This window comes from Crinia signifera, chromosome 12, assembly GCF_055691185.1.
Source record: "Crinia signifera chromosome 12, ASM5569118v1, whole genome shotgun sequence".
Taxonomy (NCBI): domain Eukaryota; kingdom Metazoa; phylum Chordata; class Amphibia; order Anura; family Myobatrachidae; genus Crinia; species Crinia signifera.
Window position 1 is genome coordinate 38,126,772 of NC_139228.1, and position 23,888 is coordinate 38,150,659.

The following is a 23,888-nucleotide window of genomic DNA, read 5'->3' on the forward strand; positions in this document are numbered from 1 at the left end:
AATTACCCCACAGAGAGTGCAAATATAAAAGTAAATTTAACACCAAAACGTTTTCTGCGCCTCCACCTTCACATGTATAGGATAAAGGCAATAAATATTACCTTCATCCTATACATGTGGAGGCGCAGAAAACGTTTTGGTGTTAAATTTACGCTTCTGTTCTGCTTTATAGTCCATGATGTGAACATATACCTTTAATGACACGAAGAAGAGTTTTTCTGCTGTGAACATCTGTATGCTGTACTCCCCAAGCAAAACCAGCAGAGGGGAGGAGTCTTATTTATTTATTTCTTTTTAAGACTATTTGAGCTATTGGTACTTGTGTATTTGCAGGGAGCCCACTAAGCTATTTGCAAATAGCTTAGTGGGCTATTCTGCGTAGTGAAATTGCATCGCATTGCATGGTATGTTTTCGTGCCGTACGATGTGATGCAATGCGATCTCACTAGTTAATTTATTCACTGCTCCCTGACCGCCAATCGGATTGCATCACACGCAAAATCGCATGCGATGTGATTTAGCGAAACACCCCCAGTGTACATGTCTATGTGATGCAATGGGATTTAGCACACCCCCACTATCCACGTCACCCCGAAGCATGGCAAGTGAAGCGAGGGGACGCGGTTATGCGTCCTCTCAACCTTTTCATACCCCCACCATCCACGTCCGCGTGGAGTTGATTTTATAAATTGTGGCGAGCACAGAGAGCACGAAGCATGGCGAGCTTAATATATAACTTACCGATAACTTTACATGTATTCCACGTCCACTCGCCACGCTTCAGGCTCGGTGGCTCGCTGCACTCGCCACACTTTATAAAATCAACTCCACGCCGACGTGGTTAGTGGGGGTATGAAAAGGTTGGGATGATGCGTAACCGTGTTCCCTCGTGTGGCTCGCCACGCTTCGGGGTGACGTGGATAGTGGGGAATGTGCATGGGTGCTTTTAAAATGAAGTACCATCACATCTCATCGCATGGGTGCTTATACAATTGCTATGTACGGCGCTGCGGACACTTTGTGGCGCCTTATAAATAAACGTACTACTACTTATACAATGAAAAATTGCATCACAACAAATGGCATGTGATGCGATCCGCAGGCAGGGGTGGACTAAAAATTAACTAAGGAAAATCACATCGCATTGCACAGCAAAACTGCATGCGATGCGATTTTCCTACGGTGCTGTACATATGTAAATTGTGCGCCCTGCAAATACACAAGTACAGAGCTTTTTCTTACCTTCAAAAAGACTTCCTCTTTATCCCTCAGACAGTAGAATTGCGCCAAATTCAATTCCATTTTCTTACTGTTTCTGGTTGAGTTTCTCTGCTCTACTGGCTTTGCCAGCTACCATGCACTGCCTGGTCCAGGTGAGGGACCAGAAAGAACCAGCTGACACCCATCAGAAGGTATGGCGGCAGTTTGTCAATGCATAAACAGCAGAAGCCGTTCCAGGTACCATGTGATGGAGCCTGGCGGTGGCAGCAAACACCTGACCCCTGTGCAGTGGGAGGAGTCGGTAACAGGCGGTTACTTATGGTAAGATGGAATACCTTATTGGCCCAGATCCCATGGGATCAAACAAGTCTGATAAATATGTGACAGACGGATTCAGGCTTGGCTTCATGATGGTAGAATCAATACCTCCTTTCCACTGATGACACAGGAATTTGCCATGTCAATTACCTTGACCCTTGTAGTTTCCTTTTCCACTAATAAATATCCTGGGCCGATGTGCGTTCTCATTGGGGAAAAAAACAGGGGTATAAGAAATACATTGCGAGCGTGCCCCACCGAGTAAAAGCCATTGTCAAAAGGGTCAGTCTTTGTTGAGGTTGGGAAGTTATTTGTACTGTATGGGAATTAAAATTGCTGCCCACAATTCCATGGGGTTTTTGTACATTTATTTTTCATTTGTGATAACGTCATTTGTGGTTAAAAAATATCCCAAGAAAACCTAGGAGCCCTGGTTAGCTCACTACAAACTGATGCTTCCTGTTTCAGAAGCTGGATGATGTCGATTGCATTAATATAATAAATTTCTATAGTTGTATTGATGCAATGTCCTGATCTCCCCGATTGATCGCAGATCATTGCTGGCCGCCGTTTGGCGGATCCAGGTAGGGGATTGGGGAAACAGGGAAAACATTCTCGCTCCATTTCTACTACACGTCTCTTGTCCTCTGTTTTAGGAAGAAAAGTCTGGACAGAAAGCAGCTGAAGCTAAAGAAGTGAAGCTGTATGCACAGATTCCACCCATAGAAAAGATGGATGCATCTCTGTCCACATTGATAAACTGCGAGTAAGCCATCAAAAAGCAACACATTTCTTCCATCTAGTGCTAATATTCTTTAACATTTTTTTTTTTTAACTCCAGTAGAAATATTCTCAGATTTTGTCAAATAAAGACCAGGTCCTGTGTAAATAGGAAAGGTTTTTTAAGTTATCAAATCAAGTTTTTCTGTTCACCAGTTTAAAATGACTGTAGAGGGAGGTGTGAGAGGGAGTACCAATAGAAGCTGCAGTGTAAAACATTGAGGATTCCTATTGGTCTGCGGGGTCACACCCCCCTGTACAGTTTCACACAGAGTCTAGCTGAACCATGAGCCTTGAGGAAATCGGCTACATTGCGAAGCAGGCTGTGAGCAGCAGACCTGGTCAGACCTGGTTTTTTTTTTTATTTTATTGACATCCTATCTGGAACCAGTGTATGTCAGTATTTTGTCAGGCAAGATATGTAGAATGGACCTTATAAAAATATTGCTGTATACATGATGTACAAATGGCATGCGTTTTCTGAGATCTGTGACTAACACTGACTTACCCCTGTTGTTTTACAATGCATGTAATCAAGTTAATATTTGGAAAGTTTGACCCATAATGTTGACATGTTAATGACTACACCAGCAAAATACAATAGAGATTTTAGGGTGTATCTTAAAATTTAGTGCTGAGATTATGTACCCAGAGGTGGAACATTGAAAGTCATCCCTTGAGCCAAGCTTTTGCCCTTCTGCTCCACAGGAGGTTTCTGTCCTCCCTGAGCTAGTCTTAGGACCCTGTGTTACGGTTTGACAGGTGTACCGCCCCATTGCACCAGAACAATGTCAGATGAAAGGCCCAGTGCAGAGAGCAGGGTGGCCCCCACTGTCTGAGGGACCTGTCCCTTACCTTAGGGCTGACCTTTCCTGTGCCAGCTGATAGTCCTGCCACCTATTAGCACTATTGATCACAGCCGCATGCTGCCTCTAAATAGACTGCTCTCATTTTTTTTATTATTATTTACTGCCTGCAGTCTGAGAATTAAAGGCAGCTCATACCCGGAAAGCACAAAGGGCCCCTGTTGCATGTGCACGCACAGAGTAGAGACCACTGTGTTCCTGTCCCCACCATGGTACATGCCCCCTATTTTCTGCACCATGCAGGACATTGTGACTGTTGCAGTATGCCATCCACTGCTCCTCGCCACCCACTGCTCCTTATCAGCCACTGCCTCCCCTTACCTTTTTTGTCACTGTCTTTCTCTTTATATTAACCTCTGCCTGTCACTCAGTGCCCCCCCCCCCCGCCTTCTGCTGTCAACCTTTGCCACTTACTGCCTTATGCTGTCAGACTCTGCCTCTCATTGTCACCACCGTTCCCCTGCCCTTCTTACACCCCTGCTTTCCACTGTCACCCCCTGACACCCACTGCTGTGTAGCCTATTGTGAACTAGGGTTGGAGTGGAGGAAGGGGGCTCAAATTATATTTTTGCACCTGAGCCAACAATGTAATGGGGACCCATTAAACGTTGACTGAACCATACTGTAACTTACATTTTAGCACAAGTATAGAAAACTGCCGGTACCACCTCTCTATTGTTAACGTGTGTATTAAACAGCTTTTAAATATTTTTTTTTTTCTTTTCTAAGGAAGTTGTCCCTTTCCACCAACTGCATTGAAAAAATCGCCAACCTGAATGGATTGAGTAAGTGCAACATTTCCGGGCCTGTCTTTCCTGAATGATTGTTACATGTCTAAAATTGCCAGTGGTCCATTCTGTAGAGGCTTTGTTTTCTTAGACCAGAGTGTATTCGCTTTATTATGGACATTTCCAAGATTCAGAGAGCCCATCGGGTTTTCGTACATCTTTGCAATGTATTGAGATCTATGCTCGCGCAGGTCAGTGATGGTGGCAGTGCACCCTAAGTTGCAGTATGATTGTCATGTTGCGCCTATTAAGCAGTGTCTACAGTCACCATTCCACCCTTGTTTTCTGGGGGCTGCATCCTTGGATGCAACGTCACTGGTTCCAGCTGGGTGCAAGTACTGGGCAAACCAAGTAAGCTGAGGATTCCTCCGATGCCAGGTGATCACACAGATGATCCGATGCAAGAGCAGATCACAGAAAAGAGCAAAAGGTGTCTTAAAAAAAATAAAATAATCGTTTACAATACCATGCACAGGCCATAAGATTCATTGTAAAGGGGCAGAGAAAAAGGGGAATACTGTGCCTTTCTGCATTTACATCTGCCCGCCCAGACACAACACATGCGACCTCTGATTGGTAAGTGGGAATTCACTAACCAATCATCAGATAGGTCAGTGGATCAGCCCATCGGCCTAGTGTATTTTGTATCGGTTAGCACATAACTGGCAGAATATGTCCGTAGATTTGTGCATAAATGTAGAATGATACTAGAGCAGCAACCATTTGTTATAAAGTAATCATTCACATCCACAGTTCTTTCCCAAATTCTACTTTATTTTGCTTTATGCTGCAACCACTTACATAGAAACATTGAATTTTATGGCAGATAAGAACCACTTGGCCCACCTGGTCTCCTCATGTATACCAAACATACAATAGGGTTAGTTTTTGTTGGGAGCCGACCAGTATATTTTTGGGGTGTGTGCATTGCCATGTATAGCAGTGACTGTCTCCATCTTGGTGGGATATATACAGCTGTGCTCTCATGCACTCCTATATACATAACCTATTGATGTTTTGTTTGTATGGTAAGCCATTCGGGAAAAGCAAGTTGAGCGCATTATACTGAAACACATAGTAAATGGATTGCCATCTGGTATCGGTACCTAAGATTGTTTTGATGGGAAAATTTATGATGGGTGCTACCAATAGTCAACCTGGAACTAATGATGTCATCACTAAGTGGAATGTTGAAGTGCGGACATAGAGAGTGATATAATTAACGATATTGCTCATTTTGGTCCCGGCAGCTGCTGATATTGGCGGTGGCCATAATTGTCCATTGTGTTTCACCAACCTGTTGCTCACCAGCTGTTTGTGAAAATCAAAGTCCCAGCATGCTTTGCCAGCTATCAGTGGGGCTTTCAGTTTCACAACAACTGGAGATCCACAGGTTGGCCTGGCCTTGGCGAGCCTATAAAATGGCTGCCACTAATGTGAATAGATGAAAGGTGTTTGCAATAGGCAAAGCCACCTCTGCATGTATAGAGCCAACCAAATAACTTCTTTTAATACAGTAGTACTCTGTCAAGAAGACAGTCGCATCAATATTAATGGAGTCACCATGAAATATTGTCTCTTTCAGAAAACCTCCGAATACTGTCTTTAGGACGGAATAACATAAAGAATTTAAATGGATTGGTGAGTCTTTGTTTTCCCTCCTTTTACTGACCTCTGTGACTGCAGTAAAGGTACCAACCTTACTAAACCATTGCCTGACATAGGGAAGTTATTGCCATGGTCACATGCACCTTTTCTTGTTCAGTAAATGACCTGTTCTTCTGTTGTAAATGCCAACGAGGCTAATGCCATTGGGAAACCATTACCATCCCATTTTCCAAAATGAATGCAAAAAGAAAACCCATAATATTTATTGATTTTACCGTGTAAGCCCTAGGCCTTTGTTTAATGCAGCTGACAGTGTCGTATCGGCCGGGAGGCGGGACCACAGATCTACTAATCTGCGTCCCAGTGCTTCTCTCCTCCTGGCTCCTTATGAGTCAAATGTCCATCACAAAATGGCCGCCCCCACCCCTTCGAGCAGACATTTTTTTTTTAAATGCTAGAGGAGGCCGCTGCTGCCACCTCTAGCATCTTAAAACTGTCTGCTCTAAGGGGGGGGGGGGGGGGCATTTTGTGATGGACATTTGACTCCTAAGGAGCCAGGAGGAGAGAAGCACCGGGACGCAGATTAGTAGATCTACGGTCCCGGCCGAATACAGACGCGGTAGCGGCTGGATAAGGCAGGTAGAGGTAGTGTAACAATAGCCCCGCAGACCCCGGCGCCCACACTTACTTGGCGCCTCCCCGCCACTGCTGGTCTGCGGCGCTATTATTACGCCACTTGCAGCTGAGCAAACCTTAGCTTGCGCAGGCTGGTCATCACAGGGGGCTTTGTGAAATTTTTAGGTGCAGACCTTGGCCTTATCGCTCCCAAATGCCTCTGCCTGTCAATCAGGAAAAGGTTTACAGAGGACTGACTGATCACACAGGAACAGTTTTGCTCTTGGGCAGAACAAGTCTTTCACCTACGTAGTCTCCCAATCACACAAGAAATCACTGCTGGTGAGGGCTATAGTTTACACATTTTTCTAATGCATATGTGTTTATTATTACAAGAGCATATTTGGATAGAGTGCGAGGAGGGATGGAGGTTAGGCTTAGGCTGCGGGGATGAGATGTTAGAGGAAGGCACTATAAAGGGGTGGTAGGGTTTGGCAAAGGGATAGGTGGTAGGTAAGGCTTAGGCTGCGGGATGGAGGGTTAGGCACTTAGAAGGGGTGGAAGGGTTTGGATACTTGGCGGGAGAGGTAGGGTGCGATGAGGAGGGGAGGCTAGGCCTACCACCACAGTACCATATTAAGCCACAGATGCTAGATTTTATCACCTTGACGTAGAATCAGGCCAATCCTCTTCCTCACATTTTGCAGGATCCCCTACCTGAGAGGGTACACCTACATCTACACATAGCTAGTGGCAGGTGCTCAATCAGTAACACCATTCAGGTGCATGAGAGGAGGGGTAATGCTGAGTAAGTAACAATCTGGTTTCCCCTCAGCTCACTGAGTATTATTAGTAACCAATCTAGAACACTACATGATATTAGAATTCCGAGATATTAGTTACATATATTTGTGCAAATTTATGTGTAAGCCGTCGTCAAGGCTTCTCCGTATATTGGGGGGTCCCTATCGCTATATTTAGGTGCAGGGTGCGGCACCCCAAAAACCAGCACAAGCCAGAAAGCCTAGAGAAGCACACCAGTGAAATATGGATTTTGCCCATAGCAACCAATCAGATTCTATGTATTTAGTTACCACCACCTAGAAGATAAGGTGGGATGTAATTCCAGGTGAAGATCAAGCTGCTTGATCAACCACATATGTGTCGTATAAATGATGTGGGGATATTTTACTGTACAATTTCCTGTCAGTATATCTTAGCTTTCCTCCCCTTGTACAGTAACATATTGATTATCCCTAGGAAGCCGTTGGTGAAACCCTAGAAGAGCTATGGATCTCCTACAATTTAATTGAGAAGTTGAGAGGAATGCATGTAATGAAGAAGTTAAAAGTTCTGTATATGTCCAACAATGCAGTGAAAGACTGGGGTAAGCACATTCTTATTATAACCCTCTCCAGTTATTCATTTAACCATTATCTGCCAGTCACATGGAACAGATGAATCCTGCAGAATCACCACTACACCGCTGTAGGCTAGGCTGAGGGTCTGTGCTGCAGAATCACCTCCTACACGGCTGTAGGCTAGGCTGAGGGTCTGTGCTGCAGAATCACCTCTACACCGCTGTAGGCTAGGCTGAGGGTCTGTGCTGCAGAATCACCTCCTACACAGCTGTAGGCTAGGCTGAGGGTCCGTGCTGCAGAATCACCTCCTACACAGCTGTAGGCTAGGCTGAGGGTCCGTGCTGCAGAATCACCTCCTACACAGCTGTAGGCTTGGCTGAGGGTCCGTGCTGCAGAATCACCTCCTACACAGCTGTAGGCTTGGCTGAGGGTCAGTGCTGCAGAATCACCACTACACCGCTGTAGGCTAGGCTGAGGGTCTGTGCTGCAGAATCACCTCCTCAGGGTTCGCAAAAACGCGCTATATCGCGTATTTTACCCGAAAACGGTCCCCGGGGACTCAGATTTTAAAACTAAAGGGGTCCCCGAGGACGCGCTGTACTAAACATGTGAGCCGCCGGGCCAATCACAGCAGCGGCCGCCGGGACCCAATCATTGAATAGAGGCCGCCCGACAGCCAATCACTGTTGGTTTTGCTGCGCACCCTAAAGCCGCGCGCCCTCATTTTGAGAGCAGGTTACCGAGTCACTGTGCGTCCCCCTCCCGCCATGTAAGTTCATTCCACTGCTGAGAGGGGGGGACAGGATGGGATGTAGATGTAACAGCCGCTCTCAGCAGAGTAGATGAGCGGGCTGTCAGGGTAGTGGGGGACTGGATGTGGCTAAAGCAACTCAGAGCAGGGTGTCAGCTATTCCAGCCACATCCAGTCCCCCGCCGCGCTGATAGCTCGCTCACCTACTCTGCTGAGCAGCATGTCGACATGTTTTCCAGCCTTTGGAAAACGACCCCCCCCCCCCCTCCCCCTCCCTGTGGCAACAAGCAAAAAATGCCCCCCCCCCACTGTGGCAACGAACTTAAAATGCCTCCCCACCTCATGGGGCAATCAGCATAAAATGCCCCCCCCCCCCCCCCCCCCCCCCCGCATATAACCCCTGCAAGGAGCATATAACGCCTAGCAACAAGCATGTAGGTAAGCAGCACTTATGTGCTATAATAAATACTGTAAATAAAAATCACTGTACTATAATGTGTACTGGGCATAACGGTGTGCACTGTAATGTTTACTGGGCATTACGGTGTGTACTATAATGTATACTGGGCATAATGAACAAAAAAAGGGATGATGAAACAGAAAAGATTCAGCGCTCAAGGTCAGCTAGTGGAAAATATAGCATGTGGTGGCCCCGCACCACGAAAAATACAATGTTACAAGGAAAATGTGTACAAGACACATTCAGTTTGCTATATTTCCCTCTGCGAGCCAGATGGATAAGACGGACAGGGACGTCCCTATCTTACTGGGAACGATCCTCTTCTCCGCCGTATATATAATGCTTGTATCAGGTAGGCAATGAAGACACTTTCCCTTCACCACAGGATAATAGGTATATGTAAAAGAAGAGGTACCATACGCCCCTTAAGGGAAATGGCGTCTCCTCTTCTCCGAATAAAGACACTTCTTAGGTACACCAGACAAAACCCAGGTCTTTCTTAAATTCCAGGAGGTTTCTCCAGATGTCAGAATATATGTAAAACACAATATGGCCACATATAGAGTAGTACAGTACTTTATTTCTGACAGCATAAAAAAATGGGGAACAAAAATACACTGGGGTTCTGTTTAAAATTTCAAACGCCACATAGGAGAAAAACAAGACAATTACCAGAAAAGGTGGAGAACAAGTTGGAACTAGTTCTCAAAAGCGCTCAAAGCATGGAGTCCCGGGAACTCATACACAGGGCACTGTCCACACAATCCAGGTAAAGGAGCCTCTCCCAGGTGGGCGTCTGTAGTGGATCCAACGCTTTTCGACCGTTCGCTACGGTCTTTTTCAAGGATATGTTTCCACTAACTACAGGTTAGAATTTAAAGGGTATAGTGACCAATCATAAAGTTGCGCTATTTCGCGCCGTTTATCGCGCTGACAGTGTGAGGGAGATTGCGGTGCAGGTTCCCTGCCCCACTTCCGACGTCGCGTCTATGCCCCGCTTCCGGTTTGCGGAGTGACGGCTAGTATGCGTTCAAGGTCTGGTTTTCGGCAGTAGCGTCTCGTTGCCCCGCTTCCGGTATCGGACGGGGACAGCACGTGGATGATGCAGCCCCGTTTCCGTCCCGTATGCTTAGATGTTATTGCCCCACTTCCGGTATATGTTAAAGCTGACTGCTTTTCTGTAATTCCGGAAGATCCATATGTAAAGTGCGCTGTGCTCTGGGCAATTTAAATGGAACATGATTCACATAAAAAAGACAAAAATACAATGTAATTAGTTTATTGGGTAAAAGAATGATAATAAAAGGCAATAAGATATATAGAAGCATGTAAGATAAAAATATGGACCATAATAAATTAATTTAAAAATCATATCATATTGCACAGAAAAAAGCTTTGACAAACATGAATTGGTCACTATACCCTTTAAATTCTAACCTGTAGTTAGTGGAAACATATCAGTGCCCTGTGTATGAGTTCCCGGGACTCCATGCTTTGAGCGCTTTTGAGAACTAGTTCCAACTTGTTCTCCACCTTTTCTGGTAATTGTCTTGTTTTTCTCCTATGTGGCGTTTGAAATTTTAAACAGAACCCCAGTGTATTTTTGTTCCCCATTTTTTTATGCTGTCAGAAATAAAGTACTGTACTACTCTATATGTGGCCATATTGTGTTTTACATATATTCTGACATCTGGAGAAACCTCCTGGAATTTAAGAAAGACCTGGGTTTTGTCTGGTGTACCTAAGAAGTGTCTTTATTCGGAGAAGAGGAGACGCCATTTCCCTTAAGGGGCGTATGGTACCTCTTCTTTTACATATACCTATTATCCTGTGGTGAAGGGAAAGTGTCTTCATTGCCTACCTGATACAAGCATTATATACGGCGGAGAAGAGGATCGTTCCCAGTAAGATAGGGACGTCCCTGTCCGTCTTATCCATCTGGCTCGCAGAGGGAAATATAGCAAACTGAATGTGTCTTGTACACATACTGGGCATAATGGTGTGTGCAATAATGTGTACTGGGCATAACGGTGTGCACTGTAATGTTTACTGGGCATTACGGTGTGTACTATAATGTATACTGGGCATAACGGTGTGTGCAATAATGTGTACTGGGCATAACCGTGTGCGCTGTAATGTGTACTGGGCATAACCGTGTGTGCTGTAATGTGTACTGGGCATAACGGTGTGTGCTGTAATGCGTACTGGGCATAACGGTGTGTGCTGTAATGTGTACTGGGCATTACGGTGTGTACTATAATGTGTACTGGGCATTACGGTGTGTGCTGTAATGTGTACTGGGCATAGCGGTGTGTGCTGTAATGTGTACTGGGCATAGCGGTGTGTGCTGTAATGTGTACTGGGCATAGCGTGTGTGCTGTAATGTGTACTGGGCATTACGGTGTGTACTGTAATGTGTACTGGGCATTGCGGTGTGTGCTGTAATGTGTACTGGGCATAGCGGTGTGTGCTGTAATGTGTACTGGGCATTGCGGTGTGTGCTGTAATGTGTACTGGGCATTACGGTGTGTGCTGTAATGTGTACTGGGCATTACGGTGTGTGCTGTAATGTGTACTGGGCATTACGGTGTGTGCTGTAATGTGTACTGGGCATAACGGTGTGTGCTGTAATGTGTACTGGGCATAACGGTGTGTGCTGTAATGTGTACTGGGCATTACGGTGTGTGCTGTAATGTTTACTACTATGTGACCACACCACTTCCCCCCAAAAAACATGCCCTAAAATTTTAGCGCAGTGTCCCTGTTTTCATGTTTATATCGTTTCCAGTATATATGTATCTTTATGCGAGTGTGCCAATTGATACTCCCCCCCGTCCCACATGAGCCATGCTGGGGAGAAGGGGAGAGGAGGCTTTATTCCGTTGGGACCCAGAAAAGGTCCGGTAGGACCCCAATTTTTAGAAGTGAAGGGTCCCCGGGACCCACTTTTTTGGGTGGTTTTCGCGAACACTGCTCCTCCTACACAAGCTGTAGGCTAGGCTGAGGGTCTGTGCTGCAGAATCACCTCCTACACAGCTGTAGGCTAGGCTGAGGGTCCATGCTGCAGAATCAAATCCTACACAGCTGTAGGCTAGGCTGAGGGTCCATGCTGCAGAATCAAATCCTACACAGCTGTAGGCTAGGCTGAGTGTCAGTGCTGCAGAATCACCTCTACACAGCTGTAGGCTTGGCTGAGGCTCAGTGCTGCAGAATCAAATCCTACACAGCTGTAGGCTAGGCTGAGGGTCCATGCTGCAGAATCAAATCCTACACAGCTGTAGGCTAGGCTGAGGGTCAGTGCTGCAGAATCACCTCTACACAGCTGTAGGCTAGGCTGAGAGTCAGTGCTGCAGAATCACCTCTACACCGCTGTAGGCTTGGCTGAGGGTCAGTGCTGCAGATGAATTGCTGGGTTCCCAGCAACAATATATCAGAATTTTAAGGGTCACACTGTGTGATGTTGACTTTGTGAGTTCCATTGAACTCACCGGAGCTCAGAACCACCGATATGGACTATACACATGGTGCGATTTTGGCTATGGATGACTGACTAGAATAGAAATAGCTCATTTAAATACTGAACTAGATTGTGTACTCTCTTGTCAAAATTGTGATGCCTCCAGTCTTTTTTGTTTTTTTTCTTGCAATACCAACCCTGCGGTGGAGCGTATCGTATACACACGGTGCAATATGTACTATATAGTCCATATCGATAGTTCATATCGCATTGTGTCCCCCTTTAGGATAATCAGTGGAGACCCTTTACACATATAGTACTCATTGCTGAGATTTCCTTAAGCTGGGTACACACCTAAAGATTTCTGTCCAATCTATCTGGTTGGAACAAAATTTTTGTAATGTATGGGAGCAAATTGTAATAAAAAATTAGTGGTACTTATGTAATATCTGGGCGCCCGATTTTTTTTCATCGCATGCAATATAGTGGCATATAATTCATGCGATGCGATGCGATTTTTCATTGCAAAGACCCGATTTTTAATTGTATAGTCACCCATGGGTGATTTCATACCCCCACTATCCAGCTACGCATGGAGTTGATTTTATATAGTGTGGCGAGGGGACGCAGAATACATGTAAAGTAATCCGCGTCCGCTCGCCACACTATATAAATTCAACTCCATGCGTAGTGGGATAGTGGGGGTATGAAATCACCCATGGGTGACTATACAATTAAAAATCGGTTCTTTACAACGAAGCATCGCATCGCATGCCTTAAGTAGTGGCATGCAATGAAAAAATTGGGAGCCCAGATAATACATAAGTACCAAATTTGCTCCCAACGCTGGAAAACCCCTTGTTCCATACCCAGGTTTCTGCCTCTCACTCTCTGCTGCTAATCCTCCTGCTTTGTACCACTCCTGTCTGGTCTTACTATCACCTATGTAACTCTCACCAGTCTTTGAGCTTTCACACACACCCACACCTTGCTCCTGCCTTGGTTCTTGTGGTTCCTACAACCTTACCCCTCTCCCGCTCAGTGACTTTACTGAATGTTTTTCTCCCTCTCACCTCAGCCTTCGACCTTTGCCCCTCACTGACATCTCTCATTTAGCGCCTTCCCCTTACCATCAGGGAACTCTCCTAACTGTGAGCCTGGACCTAGACCATACTTTCCGATAATTCCCTTTGTCTAAAGTACTTCACTCCTCCATATTCTACACTTTGCGATTTGGGCCCAGTTTCACCAGATTCCGCTGGGTTGGGAAATTGGATGAAATAGCATGTGTCTGGCATCCAATAGGCGGTCCCGCGCATCTGATCTGACCCGGAGATCATACATGCTGCACATCTGATCCCCGTCAAACATCGAATGCAGAAGGGCTGTATTTGATCCTGCCACCCAGGAGGATCCCGGGTGGGTCAAAGAAAATTGGATCTGATTTCTCCCATAGGAGAAGTCACATAGTGTATGGGGGTCTTTACACTATTGTATTAAGGTGCCCACACACTGTGTGTGTTGTACACACTGTCCAAAGGACGCCCTGCCAGAGAGGACAACCGCCATTGTTATGCGCGCCAGTGGAAGGTAAGAATAGGGACAGATGGACAAACTACCGTCCCCAGTGCCGCACCAGCAAGAACAGACTCACTCCCTTGCAGCATCATCAGCTCCCAATCTATACAATATTGGGTCCCGGAACAGCAAAAAAAAAACACCCACCCCCACTCTATAAAGAGCTGTAAACAGTCATCTGAGGTGATGTGTTTCTCAAATATTGAGAGTACATAATTTTTATATGTTTATTCTTTCACACTGTTTTTATTCAACATACCCTTTCATTAAATATTTATTTTCACTACACATACACAAGCATTGTATTTTTTTATATAGCAATGACAGTCAACCATTTGCTCCCAAACACTGAGAAACTGATAAAAGGAAATTATTGATTTAACAATTTTATCCAAATAAACGGCTTCAACCAATTTGCTCCCAAACGCTGCAAAACAGACAATGGCCATTCACAAATTGGTTGATTGGTGGGATCTGCCATTTGCTCCTACACATTACCAGACAGATTGGACAGATAAATCTGTAGGTGTGTACCCACCTTTATACACTGTGTCTGATGCTGGTTCACTTGCAAAAGCAAATTCTCTCTCTAATGGACAAAACCACTTGCACTGCAGATGTAACGTGCAAAGTGAATTAGATTTGTGTGTTTTTACTTCAAACTGATATCTATATTGCAGTGTAAAAATAATGTGCAGAGTATTTACTCTGCACAGAAACAAAATAACTCTCCCAAATCGAACTCTTTGCACCTGTTGCATCCTATTGAATTGCAAGGCCTGGGCTTATTGCCGATTTTTCGCCTGGCAAGAAAACTTCAGCCAGGATTGGATACCCCCATAATCTACTTATTTGTCAATAAAACAAAGGCCCGCATGCATTGTAAGATGCTGAAAAAGTGCATAATAATGGGGTACATGCAATAGGTTCTGTCCCCCATAGGCTCTGTGGCCACTCTATTCTCCTTCTGTAACTTACATGAAGCTACTGTGTTCCTTTTAAGCGGAATTTGGGAAGCTGTCTGACCTGCCGTGCTTGGAGGATCTTGTGTTTGTGGGAAATCCTCTGGAAGAAAAACACACACTGGAGGGCAACTGGGTAGAGGAGGCCACAAAACGTCTTCCTAAGCTGAAGAAACTGGACGGTGAGTCTTAGTTGCCAGAACATTAATGTATGTAGATGTTTTATCTACTTAGTAGCAGTGCTGCTTTGGCCCAGACACACAAGATTGGTTGGTCCTCAAGGAACCCCAACAGTTCATGTTTTACAGATCACCTGACAAGTGCACTCATTATTTTACAGATCACCTGACAAGTGCACTCATTATTTACTGACACATTTTAAAATATCCTCAGGTGGAGCTAATTATTTCACCTGTGATTCTGTGTGGAGACCTGGAAAACATGCACTGTTGGGGGGGTTCTACTTGAGGACCGAGGTTGAGGTTCACTGTTCTAGAAGATAACAGATAGAAACGGATTGGTTGCTATAGGTAACATCCAATCTTCAACTCCCATTTTATACCTCTTTCACGCTGAACATCAAATTACTGGGTGAATCAGTTCTACCTGGTAATTTGTTCAGTGTTAAAGGGTCAAACCAGGTCTTAAATCCCCGGTCGCCAGCCCTTCTTTTTACCAGGATTGGCGACCTCTGAACACTGAAGAAATACCTGTGTAATTCAGCAAATTACATTTTTAACCCGGTACTTTGCTGCTCAGTGTGAAAGGGGGTTAGACTGTACCTGGCAAAATGACCCAGCACTCAAAATGCCAGGTAATTGCTGGGTTGCAGGTTTGAAAGTGATGATAGTAAATTTTAACCCAGGAAAAACAATTTCCTTCGAACTCCTAGACAAATGATGTTATGCCTACATCCTGAGCAATTTCACTAATGATAGGGTCAGTGGCCACTAGATCGGTCGTTGATGATACTATGTGCAATTAGTGTGATCTATACGTTTTGTTAATGGTTTCATTTGTTTGCAGAATCTGTGGCGAGTTCCGCAATCCTACCACCCAGGTTCACAAGTCTAACCTTTCCCTACCAACTCTTGTGTTTCAGGAAATCCAGTCATTAAGGCGGAAGATGAGGAGGGAGATGACGCCTAAGCTTTCTGTGTCTTTATCATTTTAACTTATTTAAACCATTTTAGAAAAAGACAAAAAAAAAAACTACCTTTTTTTTATAAATGTTATTTGTATTTATAATAATGTTTAAAATGGTTTCATTTTTATATGGATAAGTATCGTTGTGGGTCAAAACAGATTATAAATTGTACTTCTGGTGGCTGGCTGGATGGATGGGGCTGTACATCTGTTTTCCTTTTTTGCACAAAATGGTGTATGAATTTAAGGAATTCTTCACACCTGAGACCAAGCACAAGTTAAACAGTATCATTATGGAACACATTATACAATGTATCCATTCTGTAAGGCGCTCCCATAAGTGAAGTAGGAGACAGACTTCCCTGTGTATCCAATAGGAAATGCATTGGCTAGTTTTCAATAAATATTGGTGGCTGTCACCTCTGTGTAGGGGTGGGCATTGGTGCCATCACCAGTGGCCCATGGGCCAATCAGAACATGGGGGCAGGTCTTCAAGGGTGGAGCTATGCTCCAACATGGACACCCAGCACCTTGAGAGAAAAAAATACATCAGTTCTGCTGTGCCATCTTGGAGGGAAACAATCTGGTTCTCCCACCATTGATGGCAAAAGTATTTGACATCGACCATAAACCATAAATTTTGAATAATCGATGGTCATCCCTACCTCTGAGTAATTGAAGGGTACATTAAGTATATACTCAAGTGCACAGACTTTTATATACGATGTATAAATATATCATTTGTCATAGAAAGGAATCCTAAAGGTTATTTTTCTGCATAGAGAAAGTGGAATAAAGAAGTCCAGTCTTGTGAGCAGTAATGGCACCTGTTTAATCCTTCATTCTACCTGTGAGATGGAGTACATAGATTTATACAGTTATGTTATTGGGGAAGGCAAGGGCTCTGTTTGTAAAGGTCTAAAGTTTCAGCAAGTATTTATGGGTTACTGAATAAAAAATAAAAAAAACTGCTGGCGCTGATCTACTACAGTTCGTATCGCAAATTAAATACCCCCCTCCCCATCTTTTTTTTACACAGGTTATAGATTTTTGGGTGTAATCTTTTCATGAAATGATCAGAAATATGAAAGTGTGAGTGTGTTAAATAAAGTGTTAAATCGTTTTTCTCGCCTTTAATGATATTGAACAGAACGTTCTTTATTTGTTTCAAGTGTGTTTTATTTCCTGCCGTGGTAGCAAAGACTGAGCAGCTGGTCATGCCAAATAATAACAGCAACTAATCATTTTGGAATCGGTACATCTGTCAGACCACACTTAGGTCTACAGTCATTAGGTCGACCCCACTAGGTCGACTGGCAGGAAGGTCGACCTGACTTAAGGTCGACATGGGCCAAGGTCGACATGACTAAAGGTCGAATCTGCATAAAGGTCGACTTGAGGAAGGTCGACTGGTCATAAGGTCGACATGGGTTTTTCACTGTTTTTTTGCCCAAATGTCAACACAGTCGACATGGACACAGTTGGCAATGAGAATCGGACGCTCGCAATGCTTCAGCTTTAATAACCTCCTCCACGCCCTAGTGGATGGTAGGGCATGAAATACCGCCTGTCGGCACATGTCGGCTCAAAAAACAGTGAAAAACCCATGGCGACCTTATGACCAGTCAACCTTCCTCATGTCGACCTTTATGCAAAGTCGACCTTAAGTCATGTCGACCTTGGCCCATGACCTTAAGTCAGGTCGACCTTCCTGCCAGTCGACCTAGTGCGGTCGACCTAATGACTGTAGACCTAAGTTCATTCTAATAGATGACCGCTTCCCATCATTTTACAGAGGGATGTTATTGTAGTCCTCATTCTAGCACCCTGCTCCTTGTAAAATCCTTGCAGTTCCTCCTTCCTGCCTGGGGTGTCACTGTCTGCTGTGGTGTTTCTACAACAGTCTGGTTTGCAGCTCAACATTGAGATATAAACCAGACTGTTCTTGAAGTACCACAGCAGACAGCGACACCAAGGAGCAGGGTGCTAGAATGAACACTATTATTGTGCTGGTTAGTCCATAGAATTAAGCTGTCCCCTTACCAACTTTATATCATCTTCAAATTTGTTCATAATATGTAGGCCCCCATACACTATTCAACTTCTCTGATGGGAAAAGACACATACAATGCCCCTGGAACTGCCCGGGAAGCAGAGACACATACGATATATCATATGCAATTCCCTTCCCCGCTGCCGGAAGATGGACCGAGCGAGAAGTCGGACGTGCAGCAGGTCCAACCTCTGACTCCAATCCCAATTGCGCAGGACTGCACATCGGATCAGATGCTGAACACATCCGATTTGGCCACTTTTCACCCAGCCAAATCAGACAACTTAGCCACGTAAGCAGATGTGCCATTACAATGCATTTGTACCTGCCCTTTAATATTGATGCTTACATCTACCTAGTATATAGTTTTTTTGTTGTATCCTATACAGGTGGGAATCCAGCATAACTTGTATTCCTTAATCTAAAACTAATGTTCATGGGTTATACTGAAGATTCATTAGTGGCCTGTGTTCCTCAGTAAACTAGGACAATGGTTACTATACTGTGTGCCACATGGCTCTTGCAGGGGTAGCCTAGGACTAAATCAATTACTTACAGTTATATTGATTGGCAGCCACTAGCAGTGGATTTTCTGATCATAAAACATTTGGACAACTGAAGCACTACTCTACACCACTACACCGCCACACCACTGACCCCAAAGGAAACAGGTAGGCACCATTTACTTAATACTAGTAAAAGCACAACAACATGACGGCTTCTGCCATTTACTCTCCACCACACCCCCAGTCACTATCTGCTCCTACCTCCAATCTCTGTCTTCCCAGCTCCCTCTCGCCATATCCAGCAAGTTTGAAACCGATCAATGTCCCTGCAAAAATTGCTTTCACTTTGTTAGTTTAGCTTTGTCGACTTTTACAGTCTCCTCTCTTAGGAGAACCCTGGAATGGAGACTGTCGGCAGCACTTCTGGGGGTGAGGCTGATGGAGACATCATTAGTCCCTGCCCCCAGTAATGCGAATCCCCCAATTAGCAGGTCTCCAGGGGGCGGGACTAAATCACCACAATGTGCATAGTCAGCCCTGCCCCCTCAGCCAGAATGCCGCAAATCACAGCAATTTAAACCTCTGCCACCAGGGAAGTGCGGGGGTCTGCCGGTATCCAGGATGGTTGACCACCTTTACGGGGTGCCGGAAGGGGGACTCAATTTTCGGGACCCTCCCGGCCATTCCGGGAGTGTAGTCAACCCTGGTTTAGCACACTAAGGAGTAATTTGGTCTGTCAGTATTTCACCTCCTAGGAGGTGAGGAAAAGTTACTGTAGCTATATGTAGCTTTATATCAATACTTTATTTAATTTTTTATCCTTGCCCTGCTTGAAAATATGTTGATACACTAAAGGCCCATACACACTGGGCGATTTTGAGCTTAAAGCCGCTCAAAACACCAAATTTGATCGGCTTTCAGCGCAAAGCCACCCAGAGTGTACAGCCTGGCAATGAGCAATGATGCATACTCCCGCATCATCGCCGGGAAAGATGCTCATCTGATTGTATTACCAGCAGATGAGAGGCTTTATGGACGGCTTTGCATAGCGCTGCACTTTGCAAAGCCATCATCGCTGTCCATACACACTGAGCATAATCGCCAAGTGTGTATGGACCTTAAGGCACCAGGATTCAATAAAATTTGGGAACCACTGAACAAATCTTCTGACAGATGTAAAGCTCCAACAGTATTATTCCAGGCTTGGCAACAGGAGATTTGTACAGAATATGTAACCATGGTTACCTAACTGCAGAAAAACTTTAATTACAGTCCACAAAAGACAAGATACTCCATTGGTGGTGATAATTAACAGACCTTTTATAATAGCCATAAAAAAATAATTATTAACAAATATATTGTATTCAAGTAGCACACAGTATACATGTTTGTAATCCAACATTCTTCAATGCACTCGACCAAAATAACATTTCAAAACTTTGCCTTCTAAACAATTTATTTTGGGACATGTATCCTTAGAAGAGATGACCCCCCTCATCCATTTTCATTCATACACCCCAAATAAAAAAAAAAGGTATTTTGCAAACACTGTTTTTCACATTTTTTGCTGACTTCTGGTATTAAATGAGAATTTACCTTAGCAGCAATAAGGGTCATCTGGTATTGGGATTTTTTTTTTTCTTCTACCATGCAGCAACATTATTTCAACGAAGTGACAATCTACCAGTTCCACTATATTGAGTGGAGGGGATGGGGGTGTTCAGAAAGATTTTCAACATTATTTTGTTAATTATTTTATTACTAGTGGAATGAACTAAAGTTTTTTTTTAATTTTGGGTGAAGTTCCCTTTTAGCCTTTATATTTATTATATATTTAGTTTTATGATGCTGGCAGTAAATATATTACACTATAGACTAGTTCAACCAGGACTCGCATCTTTAAGCATGTTACAAAAGATATGGTGCAGGTCGACTGCTTTTTCATTAGTGTGACCTGAATGTGGTATTTATTAAAATGCCAGTTAACCACCAACCAATCAGACCCTGCCATTTTTTTAAAACACAGGGCCAGATGCTCCAAGCTTCAAAAAGTGATAAAGTGGAGAGTGGTAAACAACCAGCCAATCAGACCCTAACTGCCAAGTTACAGACTTGGTTTGAAAAATAACAGTTAGGGGCCAATTGGCTGATACATTTGCACTAACATTGTTACCTCTTTCAGAGCTTTAATAAATACCCCCTTAAAGCTTGATTACAAACCCACTACATAGAAATAGGAGTTTGAAGCCACTGGTTGGAAGAGTGAAGGTTGAATTCTGTAACTTCTTTGATTTGTATGTCACGTTTGTAAAAAGCACCATTAGTAGGCTGGTCCTAGACACTCCGTCTCACCAGGTGTTGTATAACTACAAGCTCAAGCATGCTGTGCCTGCTGATAACTGGCAGTGTATGCTGGGACTTGTGGTTTCACAGCACCCAGACAGACACATGTACTAATGTGGCATTTATACAGACAGCACATAAATATGCCATTACAACTAATTTTAGTAAACGCACTAGGGCTCTACAGTATAGATTCCTTAGGTAATGGGGATTCCACTAAATATCACTTAGGAATTCTGAGAAACTATGACCTAGAACTGTAATCACTGAATTCCAAGTGCATCACGTAATATTTATTATACAACAATCATAGTTCACCGAAATGGACCGTCCCATTTTCTGTTTGAGGGGCAGATGGATCAAACCATTGTGCTAGATAAAGGATTGGTCTATAAAAAAACATGACAGTTGAAGCTGATTGGTTGCAATAGACGGGATATGGTCATTAGGCGAACTCTACTGAGGTCAACATGCATTGGGTGGACCACTGAATATCAACAGGTCTTATGTCGACATCTGAAATAGGTCGACATGGCTAAGGTTGACACAAGCATTAGGTCGACAGTCAAAAAGTTGTCATGAGTTTTTCACTTGGTAGGGTTTATTTCATGCCCTACCACCCACTATGGCGTGTTGGGAGAATAAAATTTAGTGCCGAGTGCAGCGAGGCACCGCGCCCAAAGAATAGGGAGTGCAGTGAGCCATGCGAGGGGACGCGGTACACTTAGATGGTGTCCATGTCGGAACTAAAAAAATTGTGAAAAACTGTTGTTGACCTTCCGATCCTGTCGACCTTAGCCATGTCGACCTTCAGTAGCCGACCCAATGCATGTCAACCTAAATTGGGTCAACCCAGTGACCCATAGCCCTAACGACAACTTCTGCACCTTCTCTTACTCTCTCAGAGGTGTGATACTAAGGGGGGTATTCAATGTAGGGTCATGACTGTCGCACTGGCCCGACAGCCATGACCCTGTCCCATTCTCGGCCAGCTCGACTTTGATTTTGCAGACGAGATTCAATGTCCTGCCTGTTGAACGCTGAGAAGGGGGCGTGGCCACGGGAAGCAGATGGAAATCGGGGAGCTCGTCATTTCCCGTCCGTTCTTGGCAGAACGTGCTCGACTGCTTGTGAAGTCGGGCACGTTGTGCAGAGATCCCCTGTTCAATGCTGTCGGGGAATACAGCATTGAATCGGGCCCCGCTGCCATTTCGCCTATTGGGAATAGCGGCAGGAGATTGAATATCCCCCTTAATATGAAAACCTTTTGTGCAGAACAGCAGCGAACCATGAGAAAGGCAGAAACGTGACAATATCATTAATAAACGTCTGAATTACCCAATACAGGGAACATTGCTTCACACACCCACAACAGGAATACCAAAGTAGGAAAGAATCTTCTGACTGCACTCACACTGGGAACAATTCACCCGCTCTATTGCGTCGCACAGCTATTAGGCATCTAGAATGGTCAGAATACTGATATTCGCCATCGGCACCACCCAGTAAATCTTCACTTCATGCATTTATGAGAAGACGTCAATTTTAAAAAGAAAAAAAAATTATAATTCGGCAGTGAAACATTAAGACAAGATATCAGTCACTCTTCAAAACTATTAACATATAAAGATTGTCTGTTAAGCAATATAAAGATATTTTTTTTTTACAAAACAAAGTATATGTAAGCTCTTTTACATATAGTGTATATACATGTTATTTGCATTGTTTTTTCCCCCATTGTAAATACTTAAAAAAAAAAAAAAAATATGTATAAAACCCCTAATAACTGACTTGTACAGTATGCGAGTCTGTGCTAGGAGGGAAATCCCGCCACACTTACAATGGTAATCTCTTGGCATCACAAATTAATATTTTCATCTAGCCGTTTACCTACGCTTTGTGGTGGTAGCCATTAAGCGGCAGGAAAACACATTTATTTCACTAGGAACCAGTGACCCCTCTGAAGCACTAATGAGGTGGTTTCTAATGAATGAACAGGCTGCATTACAAGGACAGCCCAACGACAGCATTGATGTTTCCTGTGCGCAGGCAACAAGAGCTCTTTAGGCTGCCAATGACAACTATTGTTCTACGTAGGGGATGGAAAATCTTCAGCGCTCCGTTCTTGCCGACCAGAACATGTAGGTCAACAATGGCAGGAGCGCCGTCTGTTGGTAAACCTGTAGTATTGCACTCATGAGCTTGTGCAAAATTCAACATTATCCAGTGTACACAGTGACAGAAAACCAAGGTCCACAATATCCAGGTTTCATCGGCAGAAACGCTCTTTTGCAGCTTTCAAAAAGGAAAGACGACGAGTGCTGTCTCTATGCAAGTTGTCTTTGCAGGCACGTGTGTAGGACAAACATATTTCCCAGCTCTCCAAAACACGATTCGTGATAGTTTTCCCAATAAATAGTTAATTTAAAAAGATAAAAAGTCCCAAGCCCATTAGAAGTCCGTCAGGTATTTGATCCTTGCAGAAACCGCGAACATTGAAATTTGAATAAAAAAAAAAAGAAAGAAAGGGAGGGAGGGGGGTGAAGGGAACGGAGCGAGGGTCCAGCCTCACTGCAGCCGCTGAGTGTCTGCTTATATCTCTCCATCATCTGAACTGTCACAGCTCTCGCTGCTGCTGCTACTGCTGCCACTACTACCGTCACTGCTGCTCCCGCTGTCACTACTCTCCATCCGGCGGGATCTGGCATGTAAGGCGGCTCGCGCAGCGGCTGCTGCTGCCGCCTCACTCTGCTTCTTGGCCGCTGCTTTCTTTTCCTGTTCCGCGTGGCTCTTCATGTGCGCACTGCGACTTTTCACTTTGAGGAAGACCCTTGAGGAAAAAAAACAAAAACACATACGGTAATCTTTTTGCTTTACCAAATGATATGTGAAGGAGGCTGTCTAACCTTTCTTTACTAACAGAATAGGATATTGGAGTACGCACACACCCTGGGCCAGATGCACTAAGCTTCAAAAGTGATAAAATGGAGAGTCAGAAACAGCCAGCCATTTTAATTATTTTTCATTGATACAGTGACAAATAAATGACACCATTATTATACTTCCAAGAGGTAA

The 23,888-nt window shown here is 44.2% G+C and overlaps 2 protein-coding genes across 3 annotated transcripts in view; one reads left to right on the plus strand and one right to left on the minus strand.

The window, feature by feature from the left end:
• The window catches only part of DNAL1 (dynein axonemal light chain 1), a 26,237-nt gene extending 9,203 nt beyond the window's left edge, over positions 1–17,034 (plus strand). Inside the window, exons 3-8 of the mRNA XM_083167600.1 lie at positions 2,196–2,305; positions 3,915–3,970; positions 5,559–5,614; positions 7,457–7,583; positions 14,807–14,947; positions 15,868–17,034. Of these exons, the coding sequence (XP_083023726.1) occupies positions 2,196–2,305; positions 3,915–3,970; positions 5,559–5,614; positions 7,457–7,583; positions 14,807–14,947; positions 15,868–15,914 (537 nt within the window). The 3' untranslated portion in view covers positions 15,915–17,034. The remainder of the gene's footprint in view (positions 1–2,195; positions 2,306–3,914; positions 3,971–5,558; positions 5,615–7,456; positions 7,584–14,806; positions 14,948–15,867) is intronic.
• A 2,731-nt stretch (positions 17,035–19,765) lies between these two features.
• MIDEAS (mitotic deacetylase associated SANT domain protein) overlaps positions 19,766–23,888 on the minus strand; it is an 88,621-nt gene continuing 84,498 nt past the window's right edge. For both annotated transcript variants that reach the window (XM_083167174.1, XM_083167173.1), the window contains exon 13: positions 19,766–23,643. In XM_083167174.1, the coding sequence (XP_083023300.1) occupies positions 23,406–23,643 (238 nt within the window). In that variant the 3' untranslated portion in view covers positions 19,766–23,405. The remainder of the gene's footprint in view (positions 23,644–23,888) is intronic.